The 23,559-nt window shown below is 38.1% G+C and overlaps 1 protein-coding gene across 1 annotated transcript in view; it reads right to left on the bottom strand.

The window, feature by feature from the left end:
- Positions 1–23,559, bottom strand: part of HECW2 (HECT, C2 and WW domain containing E3 ubiquitin protein ligase 2) — a 189,829-nt gene that overhangs the window by 15,162 nt on the left and 151,108 nt on the right. Inside the window, exons 20-24 of the mRNA XM_087707644.1 lie at positions 14,223–14,343; positions 12,299–12,412; positions 3,930–4,082; positions 1,516–1,614; positions 322–451 (exon numbers count right to left, since the gene is read on the bottom strand). Coding sequence (XP_087563770.1) covers positions 322–451; positions 1,516–1,614; positions 3,930–4,082; positions 12,299–12,412; positions 14,223–14,343 — 617 coding nt within the window. The remainder of the gene's footprint in view (positions 1–321; positions 452–1,515; positions 1,615–3,929; positions 4,083–12,298; positions 12,413–14,222; positions 14,344–23,559) is intronic.

Raw genomic sequence — 23,559 nt, 5'->3', positions numbered from 1 at the left:
ATTATAGTCATATATTGAGGACTGCCTTTATTCTTACAGTTTTAAATAGTGGCTTTTAGGCAAAATAAGCAATGTACCAAAGCAATATGTAAATGACACCTTATCTGGAGGTTTTGAGCTTAGTTGCATCCTTGAAGATGTTTGTAAGCAAACAAGCTTGGAGGACACCGGGAACAATACAGTTCAACCCTAAGCTATTTATATTCTCTTCTATTGGAACATTATCTTGAAGCAAGATGATCCAAGAAGAGAATTAGAAGCATTGTAAAAATAAGTACCACACAACTGCCCTTGAAAGAAAGAAAAAAAGATTGCCCACACCTGTCCAAAGACTTCTTCATTTACAGTGAATGTGAGATCTAAGATATCGTGTATATCATTGTCTTTCATCCATTGTAGACTTTGGTGAAATTCTTCATCAAGATATTCCAGATCACTTAGGTCACACAATCTATAATAAAGAAGTAATTAGAGGATTAAAAATGACCCAGATTATGGTGAGGTGTACAAATGAAGAGAAGATGAATATGTGCTACCGTCTGTTTCAACTCTTAATAACCACATATGGATTTCTTCAAGATGGTCAATCCATGGTGGGTTTTTTGGTGAAATATAGGAGTTGTTTACCACTGCTTTCTCCTGTGCAATATGAAATGAAACCTTTGCCTTTACCATTAAAGAGATCTTCTGCCTCCAACATCTTCCTATGTTACTTCTGCCAATATTGGAACCTTCTTTTTGGCTAGACAGGTTGAGATGATTCATACCTTGAATGACTATGTTGGGACTGCATATTCTTTGCATACACCCAGCATTGTTTATTCAACCCTCCTAGGAACAACCTCACACCACCTTAGAGGCAGCATAGCAGGGCTACAGCAAGGTAGATAGGTTATTCATTCAATAATAAGGAGAACAAAGAAGGAAATCGGTACAATTATTACCGCTGGAGTTTTCTATGCTAAGTCTTTCATACATATTCATACATGTTCATTCATTCATTGGCACATCTTAAAACCCTAAATAAAAATCCTAAACTTACCAACAAAAAACTTCGTTTCCATTTTACTAGGAAAGTATTATTTTGATTTTTTTTCACCTTTCAGCACCAATTAAAGGGAAATACCTTTCAAATCAATAATTAATCAGCAATTGGAATATCCTAGAACTACATGATGCTAAATGTGGATACCTTGCAAACTATCTGCTCAATATTCATACTACATCAGAACAACATGTATTTTTGAATTTAGTTTATCCCCTAATAAATGACTCCTGAAGTAAAAAGGACAAATTTATCATATATAGGAAAATAGAAAGATATTTTATTTCTGCCTCCAAAATAGTTTTCTTGATCAGTACATTAAGTATAAATGCGGTCTGTGATTTTTAACAAAAATTATAATATTATTTAATATACATAAAGCAGTTAATTACAAATATGACTTGCATTCAGATATGTAAAAATACATTTCTTTCCATATAAAAATAATCCTGTCAAATTTCTCTACTTACATTCTGAGAAGGGCTTTATAAAATGGTCGAGTAAAGAAGGCATCTAACAAGTATTGATGAATCAGAGCAAGACCAAGGATTCGACCACTAAATCTGAACCTACAAAGAAATTAAGAGTACAGTTTAGATTTATTATTTATCTATTTAAATTTGTTATATATGCTAGTTCAGTAAGTAGCTTTGACACTATTATCCATGTCCAAAAGGTAACTTTCGCGTTATCTTTTCACAAGATCATCATTTTAAAAAGATATTGTCAATAGTTCAAATTTAAAGGATTTAACATTAAACAAAATTGTCAAGAATATTTGCCCTTTGAGATATAAATACAATTGAAGATGCTATGGTTATCATTTCATGTGGAAGGCAAATGCTATATTTTTTCTGGTAAATGTTTTTCTTGTTTCCTTAATTTCTGTGAGTCAATAAAAATTATAGGAAACATAAAATCAACACAGTAACAAATTGGGAATCAATGCAAGTCTTTCAGAACATGAATAACCTATGTGTTGGAAGTGTAACTCCCAGAATTCCTAGGCTGCAAGGCAGTTGCAATCCCAACTTATCTGGAGAACACTAGATTGAGGAAAACTGATGTATAATTTATTTGTAAGTAAGCTGCCCCCATCAACAACCTACTAGCAGTATTTTGCCCCAGACACAACTTGAGAGTGAATCTCAAGGATAGTCCCATGTAAAATATGTTGCAATAATAAAACCTGATTTTACCAGGATATATACTATTATGAAGGCTATCCAGAGGTGGGTTCCTACTAGTACGCACCTATTCGGTAGAACCAGTTCGTCAAATCTACCGAACCGGTTAGAAGAGGTTCCACCAGTGGACACGGACAGCAGGCCACACCTACAGAAGAGGTTCCAAAAATTTTTGAAACCCACCCCTGGTCCTTGGATATGATTATTCTACACTATCATGCTCATATTTATAAAACGTAGTGCCTCTGTGAAAGGTGAGGATGACTACTGCGTTTGTGGTGCAATCAGAACATTGCATGTGTTGAAGTTGTTTTAACGCAAACCAAAGATGCCTTTTAAAAAACAAGTTTACATCATATTCTTATGCATGCCAGTGCTGTGTGTGAGGTAATTTAAGGTGGTTCTGACAAGTGTCGTTGGCATCTTCATATCCGGTCACATGGGCGGCAAGCCACTCCCATCCAATCACATGGGCAGGAAGCCACTCCCACAAAGGAGGCCACACCCACAGAGTAGGTTCGAACAATTTTTGAAACCCACTACTGAGGCTATCCCTATAAAGAATAGTCTTACTGGAGTACAAGCAAAGGTAATAATAATAATAATATGGAAATCCTTGTTATAGAGGCCACCTGTGTTCCATTCATAATAGGACAGGAAGAACATACCCAAATTAACCAGATGTTCCTTCAGAGGGTATGCAAGACCCATTCTTCAGAACAGGCAACCTGCCTAATTCCCAGACAAGGAAATTGTCCTAATCACAGACCTTCCATATTATTAGGATTCAGTTACTGTTTACTGGCTCTCATCCAGCTCATTACAGCATCCAGACAAGAGATTCATCATCTCTCCTGATTCGGAGAGCTAGAGCTGAGTGTGTTTGTGAACTGATGAAAACCAATCAGAAACTTCATTCCCTCCAATGGCTCCACAAAGACAACAACCTACAGACATGAAGTATATGGTGAAAAATACATCAATGGTAAATTTTCTTGACATATATTATGTTGTGCAGTCCTTGAGAACAGCAATGTTTCACATAAGAAATTGGGCCAGCGTTTTGTGCCCCCTTTCATTCACTTTTTTTTTTTTTTTTGTATTCACATAAAGAACTCAGACTAATGAGATGCAGTAAACACTGTTTTCAATCTCTTTCTGGCTGACTTCACTCTGCCTTTAATGTTATTTTGCATTTTATCCTCCAAGAATTGACAAGACTAGGTAACTGTTTTCCTTTCCTTTATAGAAACATGGATAGCCCAAGAGATGGTACAAAACACAGAGCCACAAAGTAGTTTTACTATGTGAGAAGTCTTAATATGAGAGAAGTGGGGAAAAGATTATTGCACGTCTTACTGAATTAGGCAGATTTTTTTTTTTAAAAGCAGACTCCAAAACAAAGACTAGAAGTGTAATTGATTTTATGCCTTGACAAAGTGAACTTTTGATACTTAGGAAACCCTCAGAGCTCTGAAAGAGTTCACTCATGCCTAGCTCCAGTGTTAGCTGCGTAGGTTGGAAGATTCATTGGGTATACCATGGAAGATTCAAGGATTCTATTCCAACACCTTGCAATCTATTATTTGAAAATATGTGTGATTTACCTTACTTGGATCTTTCATAGTAAATGAGAAAGTAGAGCCCAACCTATACTTTATCAAAATAACAGTATTTCTGTGATCCAGCATTCTTACCATTCATGGTGATTGTCGACAAAAGCAGACATTGGACTAATTTGTACAGTGTATGTGTCGTTGGCTGAATATTCAAATAAACCATAGTATGGGTTGAAGAGTTCTCTTGATACCAGGAAAAAAAACTCCCTTGATGGTCCACTGTAGTCCAGTCTTAAAAACAACAAAACATAAAGGGATACTATACAAATGTGTTTTTTAAAAAGAAAATTAAAAACACAGAAATATTTTCCTCAGAGAATTATTGATTTACTCCCTCCCACACACACATTCAATAATTTCGAATCCTTTCAATTATCTCCGTGTAGCTTCTGAACATTTAAGTTAATGACCACTTATACGGCTTTGAATGTTACAAAGGTAAGTTAGTAGTACACTACGATAGCATCATTCAAAGCACTGATTTCTATTTCAGAATGTATGAAAATGTAGATTTATTATTTTCCATCCACCCGACATAATTGTATCTCTGATTTAAAGGCACAGATTATGCAAAATTTCCTATTAAATAGTTTGCAATATATAGGTTTAGGTTAACTGTACTTCATTCCAATCCTGAAGTGAATGAATCTTTATTCTACATTTATTCTCCATAGAAGCTTAGTTTCCTTTAGTTCAGGTGCTGTTGTAGCTAGTATCTTCAATGTAGTAAATATAGGCAAGACAGATGATAGGAAAACAGTGAGCAAATTAAAGCTCATTTGTTTTTCTGGAGAAAATATTTCTCTGTTTTGCTTTAGCTTTCTCACGCACACCCAACAACTGTTTAAATTATTATGTAATATAAGAAATCTTTTATAAAAGCCAAATCTGCCAGTCAGATAAGAAATTCATTGTAATAAATATCTATCTGATCTTTAGCTGTTCAATCTCCTTCTAGATTTGTTCTTGCCCAATGTGTAATCTATAAGGAAGCCATTACCATAGAGAGCAAGTGATTGGACAAATATGTATGACAACATATTTGATGTGTATTGCTCTTATGACAGGGACATATTGTGGGTGAGATGATGCTCGGGATATAATGTTTTAAGTAGAGATATTTACCAATATTTCTTAAGTACTTTTTAATTTGAAAAATAAAATTCTTGATCATCTTTTACGAAGAAAGAGTGATGCACTCTGACTAGAAGTGGTGATTAAAATTTTACTTTGAGCTCTTACTTTTCTGTTTTCTGTTGTTGTTGTTTTTTAGTGTTGAATTTAATTAAAAGAATTACAGTTCATTTAGTACAGTGTTTCTCAACCTTGGTGACTTTAAGTCCTGTGGACTTCAACTCCTAGAATTCCCCAGCCAGCTGGGGGATTCTGGGAGTTGAAGTCCACAGGACTAAAAGTCGCCAAGGTTGAGAAACACTGATTTAGTATGTTTGTTTATAATGGCCAATCATTGTGAATAGCTAGAAATTAAATGAAACTCATTTCCCAGATGGGAGTTAAGTGGATACCCTGTTTGTCTGAAAATAAGACCTCCCAGGATAATAACCCCAATTGGGCTTTTGAGCACATGGGCTAAAGTAAGCCCTCCCTCGAAAATAAGCCCTCCCCGAAAATATTGCAACACAGCAGCACCATTCTCGCCGCCTCCTGCACTTTAAAAATACTAAGACCTCCCCAAAAATAAGGCCAAGCGCTTATTTCAGGAGTCAAAAGAAAATAAGACCCTGTCTTATTTTCGGGGACACAAGATATATAGTGAAGAAATTATCTGTCATTGTTTGAGCAGCAGGGAATGAAGCCGTTCTTTGTGGACTTGCATTTAAACAAGATTCAATGAATACTTTCAAATAAGCCACACTCTGCACATAGTTTGGTCCTGGCTTTGTTTTTTTTACTGCAATCATCAAGGAAAGCCCCAATTCATGTAAATATGATGCTATTTTCTCCCCCTGTCAAAAGAGAATTACTGGCCTTCAGAAGCTGAAGAATGGAAATCCCACATAGCAATTCTATTAGTAACGAAAAGGCTGTGACAGCAGGAATTACTGGATCCAAAAAAAAACACAATAGTTCATAATATCCATGATTTATACTCACTGTATTTCTAGTTAGAAAAACATACAATAATATTTAAAGTCCAAATTTTACTAAGGTCGCTTCTACACTACACAAAATTATACATTGCCAAAATAATTAACACATTTAACAAAATACTTTACATTTTGCATTCATTAATATTTTTCTATGTACAATATAAGTATAACTGATTTACTGTTGCAACAATTACCTTAAAATAGCTATTTTCTTTCTTATTTTGTATGTTCAAAATCAAAACAACCTTATTTATTATTGATTAAAACTATTCAGGAAAGAAGACACAATTTTTGCAACAGAATTATTTCTTTTTTCCCCCCTAATTTCTCCCCTGCACTGTTTCTTTTTTAAAACCATGTGCAATTAGATTGACCCAGACTTGAGAGACACACAAAATCACTGGAACCTAGACCAGATAGTTCCTTTATATCAGAGGTGGGTTCCTACCAGTTCGCACCAGTTCGGTAGAACCAGTTCGTCAAATCTACCGAACCGGTTAGAAGAGGTTTCACCAGTGGACTCGGAAAGCAGGCCACACCTACAGAAGAGGTTCCAAAAATTTTTGAAACCCACCACACACACACACACACACACACACACACACACACACACACACAGACTCACACAGAGAGAGAAAGAGGAAGAGAAAGGAAGAAAGAAAAAAAGAAAAAAAGAAAGAAAAAGTGAGAGAGATGAAAGAAAAAAAGTTAAAAGGGACAGAGAGACAAAAGGAAGGAAAGAGAGAGAGAGAGAGAGAGAGAGAACACATGGCCATCAAGCCACTCCCACCAGGTCACATGGCCGGCAAGCCACTCCCACAAAGGAGGCCACACCCACCACTGCTTTATATTAGGGTTCCCCTATGTGGACAGTATTGACTCCCCTCAAGGATCGACAGAACTATCAGTGGAGTTTTGATGTTGCCGTTATTATTTGTAGTACTATTATTTAAAGATATAATTATTACATTATTTTCATATAATAAACCCAGACTGTGGGGGCGATATGCTGACTCTATAAACCGCTTAGAGAGGGCTGAAAGCCCTATGAAGCGGTATATAAGTCTAACTGCTATTGCTATTGCTAAGCCAAATTGGCAGTAGATAAAAGTCAATGGAATTCAAGGAGGGCTTGGCTTAGATCTCTTATGTGCACAAAGGAATTCCAAACTGATGGTTTACTTGATCCCTCCCTCGTGCTCAGCCTGGTCAACTCTACAGTTGATGAACAATTTGAAATTTCATGAAGAGGTCAATGAGCTGAAGAGTTTGGGGACTCCTGCTTTATGTTATACACAGAGTCACACAGAGACATATATGTTTCCTAAACTATTACTATTAAAATGTTTTCTCTATACTATATCTATATTATATATTATTAATATTACAATTGTCCATGTAATGTGCTCTATACTATTACTAGTATATATCGATCGCTTTTCCTCTCTCTGGGATTTATTGCAGACTCTTTGCATTGTTGGACTCCTATATTTATTTTTCCTCTGGACGGTGTACTCCTCCTGAAGGAAAAAAACCTTTCTTATTATCCTGTTTTCCTTCTTGCCCAAAACAATCTGTTAAATGCTATATTAAATAGCTGCTAATTGATAAAATTTATAAAGTTTGTGACAGAAAGGAATTTTTGTGGAGTTAATTTTATATTGGTATATTTATTTGTTTGTTTAATTTACATCCCACTTTTTGGACAGGAGTTTACAGTGTTTCTTCCTATTTTTATTATAGAATTCAAAATGGTATTATATAATGCTACGTAGTATTTTTCAGGGCACGATGGCTCAGCGGTTAAAGACGCTGTGTTTGTCAGCTGAAGAGCTGACAGCCCAGGTTTGAGATCCGACTGCATCCCATTACTTGCCCCAGCTCTTTCCCACCTAGCAGTTTGAAAGCAAGTAGATTAATAGGTACCACTTCACTGGGAAGGCAATAGCATTGCATATGTCTTTGGCATATAGCTATGCTGGTCACATGACCATGGGAATTGTCTTCGGTTAATGCTGGCTCCCACAGCCAAGAATCGGAGATGAGCTACGTGCCCTAGAGTTGGATATGACTGGCAGGGAAGCCTTTATCATTTTTTTTACCTTATATTATTTATAGAAAACATAGAACATAAAAAACTGACAGCAGAAAAAGATTCAGTGGTCCAGCAAGTCTATCATTTAACTTTTTTGTTTTTGTTTTCTTATTTATTAAATTTATTTATTGTTTATTTAAGTTTTATTTTATTATTTATTTATGTTGGATGATAGACATGCTTAAACCCAGTTAATGATTTATATGTATTTTGTTTGTAATTGAGATTTTCTATGTTTTTATCTGATTTTGACTCAATTTCTTTTAAACTATTTATGTGGAAATAGCTGCATATTTTCTAGATCGCAGCTATACATTGTGTAAAAATATTTAAGGGAAGAGGGAAATCCTATTCTTACAAGAATTTCTTGACAATGTTTTCGGAAGGTTTGTTGCAATTTAGCCTGTTTTACATTTTGCTTTGTTTATGGATATATATCTTGTAATCAACCACCTCAAGCATAAAAGTATTAGGGCAAAAACATTACATAAAAACAATTATATTTTTATGGGGGAAGTATTGGTTGCTTTGTACAGTTATTTTAGTGTCACTGCACGGAAGCATAGTGTCACCTCCCTTCCTGAACCACACTATGCTCATGTTACTTGCCATGAAACAGAGTAATGAAGAAATCTGAACATTGCATAATCATACTTAGAGTTAAATTGACCATTACCTTTATTGGTGACAACTTACACCGAGACCTTGAGCCTCAAATCCAATTATTATGAAGCTCACCTGATGCCTAGCATTTTTGGCTATACACTGAGGACATGGCATGAATCTTGAACCTTTCAACTTGAGATGGTGTCACAAATTATCCTGTCTCTCGGGCTATGAAGACGGACTGACCGTTAAGACACACTAAGATCCCTTCTCTTTTTTTAGCGAAGTGGGTTGCTTGCCTGCAGCTGAAATAGATCCTGCCCAATAGTTGGTTGTGATGCAGACTCTGACCCCCACAAAAGGAACCAAACAGTATAGAGGATGTAAAACCTTTCTAATCTGTTTCATCTAAAATTCCTTTTCGGTTTAGCCCTAATTGAAAGTGCAGATAGGGGCAGCGTTAAATTCCTGCACTCTCTAGTGTCCCAGCACCAGGGGTGGGTTTCAGGCGGTTCGCGGCGGTCCACCGGTTGGTCGGCGAACCCGGAAGTAAGTAACTTCCGGGAACGCCGAAGGGTCCACCCGCCCGCCCGCGTTTCTTACCTGGTTTTGACGAGTTCTGCGCTTCCACACATGCGCAGGATGCATACAGCGCCTGCACGATCCTCCAGGAGCAGCTGGAGCATCGCACAGACGCTAGTACGCATGTGTGCACTGCGCGCGTGCACGAGGATGCCGCCGGCCCCGTTCCAACCAAACCAGTTGGAACGGGGCGAGAAACCCACCCGTGCCCAGCACCCAAAGACCACCCAAAATAATATCCTAGATGAGCAGGACCACAGGTTGATGAATGAAATCATCTGCACCAAGGGGAAAAAAATCCAGACAAAGCTATAGTTATTAGAGGTTAATATAGTTATTAGAGGTTACATGTATTCCTCACCACCATGTCCCTCAACACATACATTTTAATTCTAGCATCCAGCAACTTTCGTACAACTGTTTAATTAGTTGCCTGTTGAATTGTTTATGGGTTACAAAAGATTCTGACACCCAAGTTTCTTGTATATCCAAAGGCTTTGCATTGGGAATGATTACAAACAACATTTGCAACAACAGCTGCAAGGGCATATGTTTACTATTCAAGCACGCTAATACCACACCTCACAAATTACTTCTTGAATACACAATTTAGTTATTAAAACATACACATGTCACCTAAAAATAATCTCACTCCAGCAAAGAGATGTTCTGCATGCTTTGAATCCACATTGTTTCGAAAAAATTTGGTCATGAAGAAATTAGTGATCACTGTTTGAATATTCAAACAGTTCATCAAAACAAACAAAAGATGAAATGTGGTGGAAACCTTTTAACCTCTCTGATTTGTTTGACTAATATTTTAAACAAATTGAGCTGTTTTATGTGTAGATGCTTTATCATTAACACCTCTTCTGAAAAAATAGTAAATATAGAGACAGGGAGAAAAATGTATACATCAGTTAATTTATATAAATGCTAATGGCAAAAGTAAGTTTTGTTGCCCTGTTTCCTTAAGAATGTTCTGTAATTGCTTGAGTACATTTACTGAAATCAAAATAAGAATGATAGCACTTTTCCCAGGTAACAAATTTAGGATGAGATGGGAGTGGAAGGATGGAATTAGACCAACTTGTCCTACATCCTATATCAGATTAGCAACTCCGTGCATCTGAGTTTAGGATTTTTAATAAAATGTATTAGTTGGGAGACATGTTCCCAGTTTCATTCATATGATCCCCCCTCCTACAGTCATCACATTCATGGCAATTGTTAATATGCTATTTCAGAGTTTAGCCAATTTACTCTTAGTGTTGCCATTTCTGGATGTTTCCTAACAGTTTCATATTTTAAATTATCTTGGGATTCATCTTGCCTTTCTTGTCCATAAAACACTGGAGGCATGAGTCACAGTAGCTTCTACTTTGTGTTTCCAAGAACACTTTCTTTTAAGTGTTTCTTTTCTATATAAACACCTAGACTAATTGGTACATTCTAAAAGGGCATTTTGTTGTAAAAGCTTTTTATTAAATACTATCAAAATGGCACGATTCTTATTTCCTATAAAGAACAAGATTTTGGACAGAACTAGCAAGCTCTGTTTAAAACAAGTTGGTGGCAACATAACAAAGTAACGTACAAACTGGTTTTATTTATCCTTATCTCGATGCTCCCACTTTGTAAGACTCCAAGCAACTCACAAAATAAAAGCGTTGTCAAAACATCACATCCATGGACTGGAGTCATAAAACATCATCTCCAGACAAAATCATAAAAGCAAAGCTATTGCCTCTAAGCATGGAAGGTTGACACTTCTAAGTATAGAAGGATGATGAAGCATGAACAGGCCTTCACTTAAAACATTTACACTGCATAATGAGAGGGTGGTAAGAAAAGAGGCAAAACCTATGAAGAGGTGCTGCCAATATAATTTAGAAGTTTCATGATTTGTAAACATAAATGCATGAAAATTAGAAATGCCAATAAATACAGGTGTGTGATGGACAGACTTTAATCCCTCCATTACATGTTTGCAATTATGTGAGACTGTATTAGATTTAGATTTAGTTTATTTATATGCCGCCCTTCTCCGGGAGGGACTCAGGGCGGCGAACAACTCAAAGGGGGAAAAGGGAAACATAGAACACAATACAAGTAGTTAAAATAGCCAAGAATCACACAACCACACAGGTCGAGAGGGGAGGGGAACTCATCAACCCCAGGCCTGCCGGCAAAGCCAGGTTTTGACGGCTTTTCGGAAGGCCTGGAGAGAGGTGAGGGTCCGAATCTCTGCGGGGAGTTCGTTCCAGAGGGCCGGAGCTGCCACAGAGAAGGCCCTCCCCCGGGTAGTAGCCAGGTGGCATTGGCTGGTAGACGGAACCCGGAGGAGGCCGACCCTGTGTGATCTAATGGGTCTTTGGGAGGTAATTGGCAGCAGGCGGTCTCTCAAGTACCCAGGTCCAATACCATGAAGGGCTTTATAAGTTACAACTAGCACTTTCAAGCGTATCCGGAGACTGATCGGTAGCCAGTGCAGCTCGCGGAGGATAGGTGTAACGTGGGTGTACCGAGGTGCACCCACAATCACTCGCGCGACTGCGTTCTGGACGAGTTGAAGTCTCCGAATACTCTTCAAGGGCTGCCCCATGTAGAGCGCATTGCAGTAGTCCAGTATGGTGAACAACTTCAATTTTACCCAAATTACCTAAAGAGTTAATATCAATCTTCATCAATCATATGTCTAAAATAGCTAGTAAATCCAGTCCAGTTCTTCAAAGCCATCATCTTATTTTATTTTTTTATAAATTGCAGAGAGAGTTGGCAGTGCAACAGGCAGGACTAAAATCTTATCAGAGCAGATTTAGTAGCTGCTCAATATGTGCCAATGCAATGCTTTCTAAAGAACTCAGATGTCAGAAAATCAGCACTATCTGAACAGCTGTAGGTTCTAGGCTTATAAAAGGCATTTCCTGGTAGTAATTCTTCCCCATTTCTGCTCTAGACCACAAAGAGCGCACTAAAATATCTGCACACAGCTGCAAAACAAAACATGTATTAAGTGTACTTTATGTTGGTAGTCACTTCCTTCTACTCACCCTTCCTCTCCAACAAATGTGACATACAGTTTATTCCTCTGTAGATCCTTTCTTGAATAACCCATAATTTGATTGAAGGCATCTTCCAGCAAGTGGTCTCTTCTGATAATTAATCTTTACAATGAAACAAATCAAATTACATAAATTCATAATGATATTTATCTTTCCTGCTTGGTTATATATTTATATTCAGTTTATAATGACCCTCCCTTCAGCTACCGTATATGCATCAACAAGACAGAGGCAGAACTACTAGACTACAGACAAAGATTCATTAAATTTCAATGTCTTGAAATATCCTTAATATGCATATTCTAGTGCATCAATGAAATATTAACGAATGGACAAGGCAAAATTAAATTCCAATATTAAAGAGGGATGCAATAAAGAGGACTGGGTACTTGGTAAGTCATTTCTTGAGCAAAAATAATCATCTGATTTACACATTAATGCAATTATAATATTATTCATGTTTCTTAGAAATTCCATTCTGACATATTTATACATAGTTGGACAATATATAGTCAACATGTTTATATAATGTGGATTAAACTCAGAAGTGAGAATATAAATTGTTCCAAGTTTTTATACATTTGTCTCACTTTTTCACTTTAGCCGTTTAGCTAAAGCACATACTTGTGAGGAGCAAATATGAGTTAATGGGGGGCAGCTTAGAATGAAACATTATTTTGATTATAAAACGGTGGAAGAAAAGTGAAGCAATCCTTTGTTACTGCAATTTATCTATCCAAGTTCAGTTTTCATAGTGGATCTTTGTTTTAAAGAAGATATATCAAAAGTCCAGCAGTATGCCTGGGAGTTAATAGCTAAATTAATCCCAAACATGAAGCACATATAGCTTTCCTACATTCTGTCCCAAATGCTAACCATTATATTCAGAGGTGGGTTCCTACCAATTCGCACCTATTTGGTAGAACCGGTTCGTCAAATCTACCAAACCGGTTAGAAGAGGTTCCACCAGTGGACCCGGAAAGCAGGCCACACCTACAGAAGAGGTTCCAAAAATTTTTGAAACCCACCACTGGTCCTTGGAACTGATTATTCTACACTATCATGCTCATATTTATAAAACTCAGTGCCTCTGTGAAAGGTAAGGATGACTACTGCGTTTGTGGCGCAATCAGAACATTGCGTGTGTTGAAGTTGTTTTAACGCAAACCAAAGATGCCTTTTAAAAAACAAGTTTACATCATATTCTTATGCATGCCAGTGCTGTGTGTGAGGTAATTTAAGGTGGTTCTGACAAGTGTCGTCGGCATCTTCATATCTGGTCACATGGGCAGCAAGCCACTCCCACAAAGGAGGCCACACCCACAGAGTAGGTTCGAACAATTTTTGAAACCCACCACTGATTATAGTATACTGGTTTCATTTATGTTCTTCCCTCCAAATGTTCTATCTGTCTGTCTGTCTGTCTGTCTGTCTATCTGTCTATCTGTGTGTGTGTGTGTGTGTGTCTGTCTGTCTGTCTATCTATCTATCTATCTATCTGTCTGTCTGTCTGTCTGTCTGTCTGTCTGTCTGTCTATCTATCTATCTATCTATCTATCTATCTATCTATCTATCTATCTATCTATCATCCATCTATCTATCTATCTACCCACCTACCTACCTACCTACATACATATATACATTCATACATACATATATAGGAATCCTTTAATTCTAGATGGCAATATGTACCACTTATACTTATGTTAGCCACTAAGGATGCATGGGGATCTGGACTCAAAAGCAAATTGTGATAGGCAGCAAACATAGCACATTCAGCACTTGTCAGGAACAACTTAAACCTGCCATGCAAGTTTAGGGAAATGCCAGCTGCCTTAAAATCTTTCCAACAGGTGCTGTATAAGCTCTTTTACTTTTAAATAGCAAAACAAATTATCTAGCATCTACGTACTTCAATTTCCCTGGGCCTTGTCCATATCCTTTAGTCTCCAACTTCCTGTAGAAATTCCTCAGCTTTGCTTCAAAGTCTCTTTTATAAGGAGCAGGGGCACGGGCATTAGCACGTTGGGTACCTGCACCACAGTCAGAAAACAAGATTTTATTAAAACATAAATAAATGTTACATAATGATATAAAGCTGCACTATGATATCACACTGAGGACAAAAGCTAAATCATGGCATAGAGGTAAGCTACATAGTGACTTATTTTTAAAAACGTGTTTTATTGGGGGGTGGGGGTATAATATGATTACACATAACTTTTAAATATTGTTCATTTACTGTCAATTAGTTCTAGAAAACAAACCCCACAAAACTTAATTCAACTCATTGCAATTCTAGTGTGTGGGTGATTTTAAATATTTATAAGCTACTAAAAGAACCAGAATGACAAATAACATGAAGGGATTGTTTTTGTTTTGCCTAGATCCATCATGCCATAACATTTAATTTAGCTGAAAAACAGATGAAAATAACTTCTCCCTTAACCATCATCTGGAAAAATGAAAGTCACATATCTTGAATTCAACCACTGTTATTAACAAGCAAAATCTCTGTTTAAGGTAAAAGCACACAGGTCTCTGAATGAAAGAGAAAAAGCATATGAGCATCAGAATCTTTCACACTCTTGCTGTGCAACCTGAAAGTGGTTTGTTGAGAAGAAAGCCCCAGTTTACCAGACAAGTAGGAATAGGATTCGTACCCTCTACGTGCAAAAAAATTGCTATAAAATGATTATGCTTCAATAGCATACTTCTTAACTTGAAATCCACAGGAACATACTTTTGAATTCATTGCTCGAAAAACAGCATGGCTGCTTCTTTAAAAATTCAAACCTGGATTTATTTCTAGTCCACTATCAAAATAGTTAACTCCAATGAAAGAGTAATGACTTCATTGTTTCTCCTCTCAGAAAACTGCTGTTCGCTTTTGATATAAGTGGTACATAACAAAACTCATGTTTAGCTTTGAAAGCTAACTTTCAAATCTTGCGTTCATCAAATGAGATGTCAGTGCAAAAAATATCCCCTACATTTATCATGTATACAACCACATTTGCAGTAACTGAAACTTGTAAGCAAAGCAGGTAAATAAATCCACAACAGATATTTTTAGAGAAAACTTTAGTAAACCCACTTCCTATTTCAGCCTTTTGTCAGCTTAAAGATTTAAAGCAGTGGTTCCCAAACTTGGCAACTTGTGGACTTAGCAGAGCTGGCTGGAGAATTCTGGGAGTTGAAGTCCACAAGTCTTAAAGTTGCCAAGTTTGGGAACCACTGATTTAAAGCATAGGAATGACTGACATGATGAACAAGCTGATCTGAATAAATCAAATATATTTTACTTTCAAATAGTCTCCTCAATGTCTTCATTTCAGCTTCTTTGTATAATTCCTTTGCCTCTTGACTTTCTAAGATTTTGAAGCATGTTTCCCACACCTCGTAAGTTGAGATAGTTCTACAGTCAAAGTGAAATATCACAGCTAACAAACTCCTTTGTTTATAACCCAAAATAGAAAAGTCAAATTTTGGGCAGAAACATTTATTATGTTGTATTATAAGGTCATAACAGGGAAACACTTCAAAATCAGATTGATAATGCTTCATCCACAGACATTTATGGGGAAGAATATTCAGACAATGCTGTCATCCAATTATAATCCACCCTTGTTTTCCCATTATTTCTCCTTCACCACCACATAGAGAAAGAGAGAACAGCCGTACAATTGTTTTTCACAAGTCACACTAGGAAGGGATAGAAAGATGTTATAACGTGAAATCTGACTTTTCAGTACTGCCTTTAAAGAGTAACTCTGTAACTCTATTGGTATTAAATAATCCTAGCTACTTCTAATCTGATAGAAAGAAAAGATACATCAACTGCCAAAAGGGCATAGGATAGCTGTAAGGGAAAGAGCATTAGTGATTTCACACTTGTAATAATGTTGTGTGCGGAGGAGTGGAGAAACAGGAATATTAGCAAGAGGCATTTATGCACGCTTCCTAAAACAGCTTTTTCCAGGCTGACGCCCTCCGTGTAGGTTGAACCTTAACTCCCAATTGTCTGTCGATAGTTGGAAAAGCTAGTTTACAATGAAATGCAACGAAATCAATGAGACTTACTTCTCAGCAGATATCCATAGGACAGTACGGTAAAAATTTAGACAATAGTTCTTCAGAGAACTTAAAGTGGTTTTGAAGAGACACCACTTTTCTCAAGATATATATATTTCTTTAACCTTGGTATCATTTCTAATTTATTCTACCAAGGGCTCTTGATTAGCAGTCATGGGAGAAGAAGAGAGGTGACTTCCTGGATTGGAAACTGGCTAAAGGACAGAAATCAGATACAATTTTCAGATTGGTGCAGTGGTGGGATTATTTTTTTTTTTACTACTGGTTCTGTGGGCGTGGCTTGGTGGGCGTGGCAGGGGAAGGATGCTGTAAAATCTCCATTCCCACCCCACTCCACGGGAAGGTTACTGCAAAATCCCCATTCCCTCCTGATCAGCTGGGGTTCAGGAGGCAGAGAATAGACAGGGGCGGAGCCAGTCAGAGGTGGTATTCACCGGTTCTCCGAACTACTCAAAACTTTCACTACAGGTTCTTGAGAACTGGTCAGAACCTGCTGAACACCACCTCTGGATTGGTGGTATGGTTAAAGCCAAGTTCAAAGGCATCAATACTGAGAATGGTAGTCTTAAATTAGTTAGGAATAACTAGTTATGTGGCTAATTTTATTTTTGACACCGTTCATTTATTAAAATCTAATGAGAATTGTGAACAGTTCTCAAAATAGCCAAAGCAGTCCCCTTTAAGCCAATGCAAAATGATGTACATTGGTGCGCGCACGCACACATGCACACACGCATGCACGCGCACGCACACACACACACACACACATATGCCAATGACTTGAGATCATTTGCTACTGCTAAAATTGAATTCTGAAGTGATAAAAGTAAGTTCTTTGTACTGTGAAACTTATATCTAATGATGCTATATCTGTTGATGGCCATCTATCCAAAAAGGATTGATTTGTAGAGACTTGAATTAACAAGGTCTACAAGTGCTGAGGACAGCATGCTAATGCTAAAGTCCCACGCAGCACGCAAACACCAGCTGCTACTATGGAGCAATAGTGAAGAGTTGCTATGGTCCATATTGTGAACTTCTTTAAAGCATCTGCTTGGGAAGTGTGAAATAGAATTAGGCCTGTTGACCTAATTAGCAGGATCTTATATTCAAGGCTGAAAAGGATTGTAAACTATAGAAACAAAATGTACTGCATAGATAGTTATGAGAAAATTTGCACACTACAAGCAATGATACTTTAAAAATTGTGATCTTTTCAAGAAAAGAAAGTTGTTATCTATATTCATTAAAGGCTAAAGTAAGATGTAAAATTACAGGCAACACATTCAAATTTGCAATATATATATATATATGCTGGTCTTGTTGTATTCGGGTCTCTTCCCATGTAAGATTGAGATTGTCTTGGCAATGTTTCAGTGAGGTCTCACTCGCCATCTTCAGGTGGTGTTTTCGGCTTAAAGCGTGGTCGGAGCTGTCGTCTTTCTATAAATCGGGGGGGGGGGGGCGGTAGAATGCTGGCTTTGTTTCAGTAAGTGGATTGATTGGTTGTGTGGTTGTATCATGACTGGTAGATTGGTGCTGATTGGTGCTGGCTGTGTGTACGTTGTTGTTTTGTGTTGTAATGGCCTAGGTGGTGGGTGTGGTTCGTTTGTTGACTAGGTTTCCAGATGTCTGGTAGGCGGGAGGTATCGTCACGTTTATTCATGTTGTGGGGCATGAAGCCCCACAACAGACAATTCTATAGGTAGCATATAGTAAATATAAAAACAAATGGGCAATTATATTTCCCCAGATACAATGGGTATTGTCTAAGCATCCCATAAGGGTATAAACATCCCTAAAGACCTTTAAAAGACTTTTCTAAATAGATTGGAACTGTAACTAATAACAATTCTCCATGGCTGGCTAAGGAATTTGGGTAGTTTCAGTGCCAATATACCTGGAGGAATCAGGTGGAGAACACCATTCTAGGTGTATCTGTCCCTAGGTTGTAGACAGCTTGCTTAAACATATAGGGACAACCCCAAGCAGACAGGGGTCATTCCTGTAGTTCAAGGGTGTCAAACTGGATTTCTTTGAGGGCTGGATCAGCATTGTAGCTGTCCTCCGCGAGCTGAACGGGGAGACAGGATGAACAGGAGATGGGACGGACAGTTCCTACAACACTCTGCTGGCCAAAACAGGGTGCAGGTGGCTCCCCACACCCCGTTATCAGCCTGGATGGCGTCCTGCAGCACTCTACCAGGCAAAATGGGGTGCGGGAGGACTGTGTGCAGCCTCCCTGTGCCCCGTTTTCACCGGCAGAGTGCTGCATGTTATATAGCATAAGCAAGTCCTCGCACTTGCGAATGACAGCTCGGTAGCAGCCAGGCGCGTCTTAGCCAATCAGACGCGCCTGTCAGTTGCCGAGCTGTCAAGCGCGAGTCTGCTGGAGTATAAAAGGCAGGCTATTTCCAACCGCCACCCGATCTACTTCGTAGCAGCCGAACATACCAGTCTACTCAGAGCTGCGGAAGCTACCGGTCTACTTCACGGACCTTCCGATCTACTTCACAGACTACCCTGTCTACTGTGTTCAGTAACCAGCCTGTTGGCTGCCTCTTACTTCTGTTACAAAGTTAATAGTTACATTAAAGTGGTTACAGTGTTTCAGTTATCTGCGAGCCTCTGTCTTCATTTCTGAAGTTACAATACTGCAGCAGACTACCCAGGCTGAAAATGGGGAGGGTGGGCACACGTGGACCCTCTGCACCCTATTTTTTCTACCAGAGGCACCACGGGCCAATCCTTTGCTATTTCCAGGCCAGCCTCGCAAGCCAGATCCAAGCACCCCATGAGCCAGATCTGGCCCGCAGACCTTGTGTTTGACACTCCTGCTGTAGTTGAATCGATAGCAATAGCAATAGCAATAGCAATAGCAGTAGACTTATATACCGCTTCATAGGCCTTTCAGGCCTCTCTAAGCGGTTTACAGAGAGTCAGCATATTGCCCCCAACAATCTGGGTCCTCATTTTACCCACCTCGGAAGGATGGAAGGCTGAGTTAACCCTGAGCCGGTGAGATTTGAACCGCTGACCTGCTGATCTAGCAGTAGCCTGCAGTGCTGCATTTAACCACTGCGCCACCTTGGCTCTTAGCAATAGTATTAGCATTTAAACTTATATGCCTCTTCACAGTGCTTTTACAGCCCTCTCTAAGCGGTTTACAGAGTCAGCATTATTGGCCCCAACAATCTGGATCCTCATTTTTACCAACCTCGGAAGGATGGAAGGCTGAGTCAACCTTGAGCCTGGTGAGGTTCAAACTGCACAATTGCAGGCAGGCAGCAGTCAACAGAAGCAGCCTGCAGTACTGCATTCTAACCCCTGTGCCACTGAAGCTCTGTTGACACATGATATATATATAATAAGGTATTCCAGGTGACATATTTTGCTTATCTTACTTAATGACACGTGATAGTACACATGCAATGATTGTAAGTCCTGTGAGAGACTGCATTTCTAGTCATTTACATCCCGTGATTATTGCGCAGTTATAATTGTGTTTCAAAGGATGGTATGTCCAGAATTACCTGGTTTTCTACCATACTCCCTAAGCTGTACCTCTAACTGGGCTCAACATTTACATAACCTCAATACTCTGGGTAAGCCAAAAGAACCAAGATACTGTTGGCAGCACACAGCTTATTCTTATAGTGAAGCTGGTAGCCTTATGCACTAAAAGGTGAGCAGATAGGTCTGGTTAGCTGGCAAGAAACACCAGTTGACCAAAAAACGGGTTACTTCCAGATTCCTTTTGGCAGCAGTAGGGAATAAACAACATTTAGGTGACCCAAGACTGACATTTCCAAACAAGCTGCATAACTATCAAAAGTGTGCACACATCCTTTCCGCACCTCCTCATTTGTGCTGTTAATTGCTGCATCTTGGTAACAATGACAGAGTTAGCAGTATGATATCTACTTCAGTGATGTCATTTTGACAATCAGGGAAGTAGGCAAATATAGTTTCATTACCAATCTTTGTTCCTGCCAGAAGGAGGGTCATTAACCAGTCAGCTACGGAATTCTACAATGCATATCCTGAAGGATTTAATTTATGCTTCTTTCTCATTTTTCCCCATAGCAAAAGCTATGTAGAAGAGAAGAATTCGGAACTGCAGCAGTATTAGGAGTTGACCAGTGGTGGGTTTCAAAAAAATTTGGAACCTCTTCTGTAGGTGTGGCCTGCTTTCCGGGTCCACTGGTGGAACCTCTTCTAACCGGTTTGGTAGATTTGACGGACCGGTTCTACCCAATAGGTGCGAACTGGTAGGAACCCACCTCTGGAGTTGACCATGTTGATCAAGTAATGAATCCATCATAGAAACAGCTATTGATTCATTTTAGAATGTATCACTTGATTGGAGTTGAAATTGCCCAAAGACTTTCTTTTGTACTTGATATCATTCACACACGCATACAGACACACACACACACACACAAAGTCAGATTAGCTCCAAAAGTATCATTTTGAAAGTCCCTAAGAACCGAAGTATGTCCCCAGGTCGGGGGGGGGGGTTTCCCCAGGAAACTGGAGACATTTTTAGATAGCTTCATTGTGACTGATATTTTTACTCTTTATGTGTGGTTCATATATTTTAAACATCTGATTGTTCCTCATTTTTATATTTTGTAATAGTTGTATTTTTATATACTGCTGTAATTAATAAATGTGATTCATAAATGAATAAAGAAACAAAGGATACCCAATTGTATACATAAACACACAGAGTCACAAAATTCCTACATTTGTCTTATGTTGAAGAAAATATCACCTTCAGATGTTGAATATGAAGGAATTTGGGGACATTATTTGTTTGTGGAGGAATTTGTCACAAAAAATTATGCCGAACTAACTTTCTTTTTTTCTTTCTTTCTTCGACGGAGATAATGGCTTAACAGACTGCACTGAGCCAAGGGGCTGGACTATTTTGTACACAATATCAGAATATCCATAATACAAGATGATCAGATCCTGCTGATGTTGCCAAATTCAGTCACTTAAAATAAAGCCTTTTGGTTATGTTAACAGAGAAATTCTGTCTATTATTGATTATTGTGCTAAAGAAATCTATTTTTTTCTTTTCTTTATCCAGAAAGGAAAAGAGAAAACAGATTTCTCCTTTCATTCTTTACACTTTACATTTTATTAATGATTTCCCAAACCCTAAACTGAAATCTTGATTTTTTTTTCTCCTTTTAATTTGCTAATTTCCCCAAGTACATGGCTTTCCCCGAAAAAATAAACCTCTCCAAACTCGATTGCAGAAAATATGACTTCAGCAACAGAGTGGTCAATGCCTGGAATGCTCTACCTTGATTTTGTTGTTATATCCTCAAACTCCCACACATTTAACCTTAAATTGTCTACCGTGGACCTCGAGAGGTCTGTAAGGGGCTTGCATAATCACACCAGCCCCCCCCCCCCGTCCTATTGACCTCTATTATTTTTACCCATTTCCTGTGTTCATATCCATGTTTATACTTATGCGTGTTATCTCGTACATGTTTGACAAACTAAAGAAATAAATAAAATAAAAATAAGGAATCCTGCTTGATCTGGCTACTTGAGAGACCGCCTGCTGCCAATTACCTCCCACAGACCCATTAGATCTCACAGGGTTGGCCTTCTCCGGGTGCCATCTACCAGCCAATGCCACCTGGCTATTACCCGGGGGAGGGCCTTCTCTGTGGCAGCTCCGGCCCTCTGGAATGAACTCCCCGCAGGGATTCGGACCCTCACCTCTCTCCAGGCCTTCCGAAAAGCCGTCAAAACCTGGCTTTGCCGGCAGGCCTGGGGGTGATGAGTTCCCTCCCCTCTCGACATGTATGGTTGTGCGACTGTTGTCTACTTTTATTATTTGTATTTTGTCTTTTTATGTTCCCTCTTTTTTTTCCCCCTTGAATTGTTCGCCGCCCTGAGTCCTCCCGGAGAAGGGCAGCATACAAATAATAAAATTCTATTCTATTCTATTCTATTCTATTCTAAGCAGCTCACCCTTTCTCTTTAACCCCTTTCTTTTTATTCCAAAGGTACTCCGCTCTCTCATCTCCTTCAAACCAGTAGAGAAGGAGAGGTAACACCTTTTTCTCATGAACTCCACCTCTGTAAAACTGAAATACGTTTGAGAAGTGCATTTATAACAAATATATGCTGCTTTGTAGAAAGACTGCAACTATCTTTTTTTTTTAATTGTTTACTTTTATTGGCGTTATTCAGGAGCTATTTAAATTCTTAGTTTGAGAACTGACTTGGGAAGATTCGTTTTGCATTAGATGAGATGCTCCTAAATTATCTTTTCAGCACATGACAAATTCTTACGACAAATCAGCTAGCACTGTCAAGAATTTCCTGGGCAATTAAAGCAATTATTTCCATCGTAACAATAACAAAAGAATGGAGCTGTTATTAAAATAAATTACCCATATTATGTACGTCTCTCTTTCTCTCATTATACGTACTGCATGCACATGCTTTTGCATGCTGATAACTTAGTATTTTATAAATAATCAAGTAATTTTATTTGTGTAATCTAAATTGCAGCATCAAACTGTTTGACTGGGAAAAGAGCTCTGATGATGAACTTCTTTCCTTTATGAAGTGAATCAAGAGATTAATTAATCATTCATATTAAAACACACAAATTATTTCAATTATGTAATAAATCATATATAATTAACAGAAGGTGCGGAAGGTTTTTTCCACCCAGAAAAATAAAATAAACTCTATTTAGCTGCAAAAAAGTCCAATATAAATTATCAAATTTTTAATAAAAATGATCCTTATCAGGTTAATATATAACTTTATTCAAGAAATTGTGTTAGACCAAAAACTGTTTATTAAAATTAGTATTATTGATATTTCCAGAAAAAGCATAGGCACAAAATATTTAAAAATGAATGAATTCCATTCCATATTTCAGTGCTTTCTTATTGTATAAAGATTTGCTAATACAGCATTCTTAGGAAAAGATGCCTAAGAAATCATCCTTAAGGGAAGACATGTATATGTACATACGTATGCATCAGACGGAATGTCAAAATCCATTTTACAAAGCCTAATAATGTAATCAATTTATGCCTCAATGTTTTCTTTTGGACTGTTCTTATCCCAAGATATCATCAATGGAAGATGGTACCCAGTCATTGTTT

The sequence above is a fragment of the Thamnophis sirtalis genome, unplaced genomic scaffold (assembly GCF_051295495.1).
Source record: "Thamnophis sirtalis isolate CommonGarterSnake01/CBP01778 unplaced genomic scaffold, rThaSir2_p1.2 scaffold_1, whole genome shotgun sequence".
Classification (NCBI taxonomy): domain Eukaryota; kingdom Metazoa; phylum Chordata; class Lepidosauria; order Squamata; family Natricidae; genus Thamnophis; species Thamnophis sirtalis.
The sequence above is the reverse complement of the archived record's forward strand: the minus strand, read 5'-3'. Positions and strand labels throughout refer to the sequence as shown.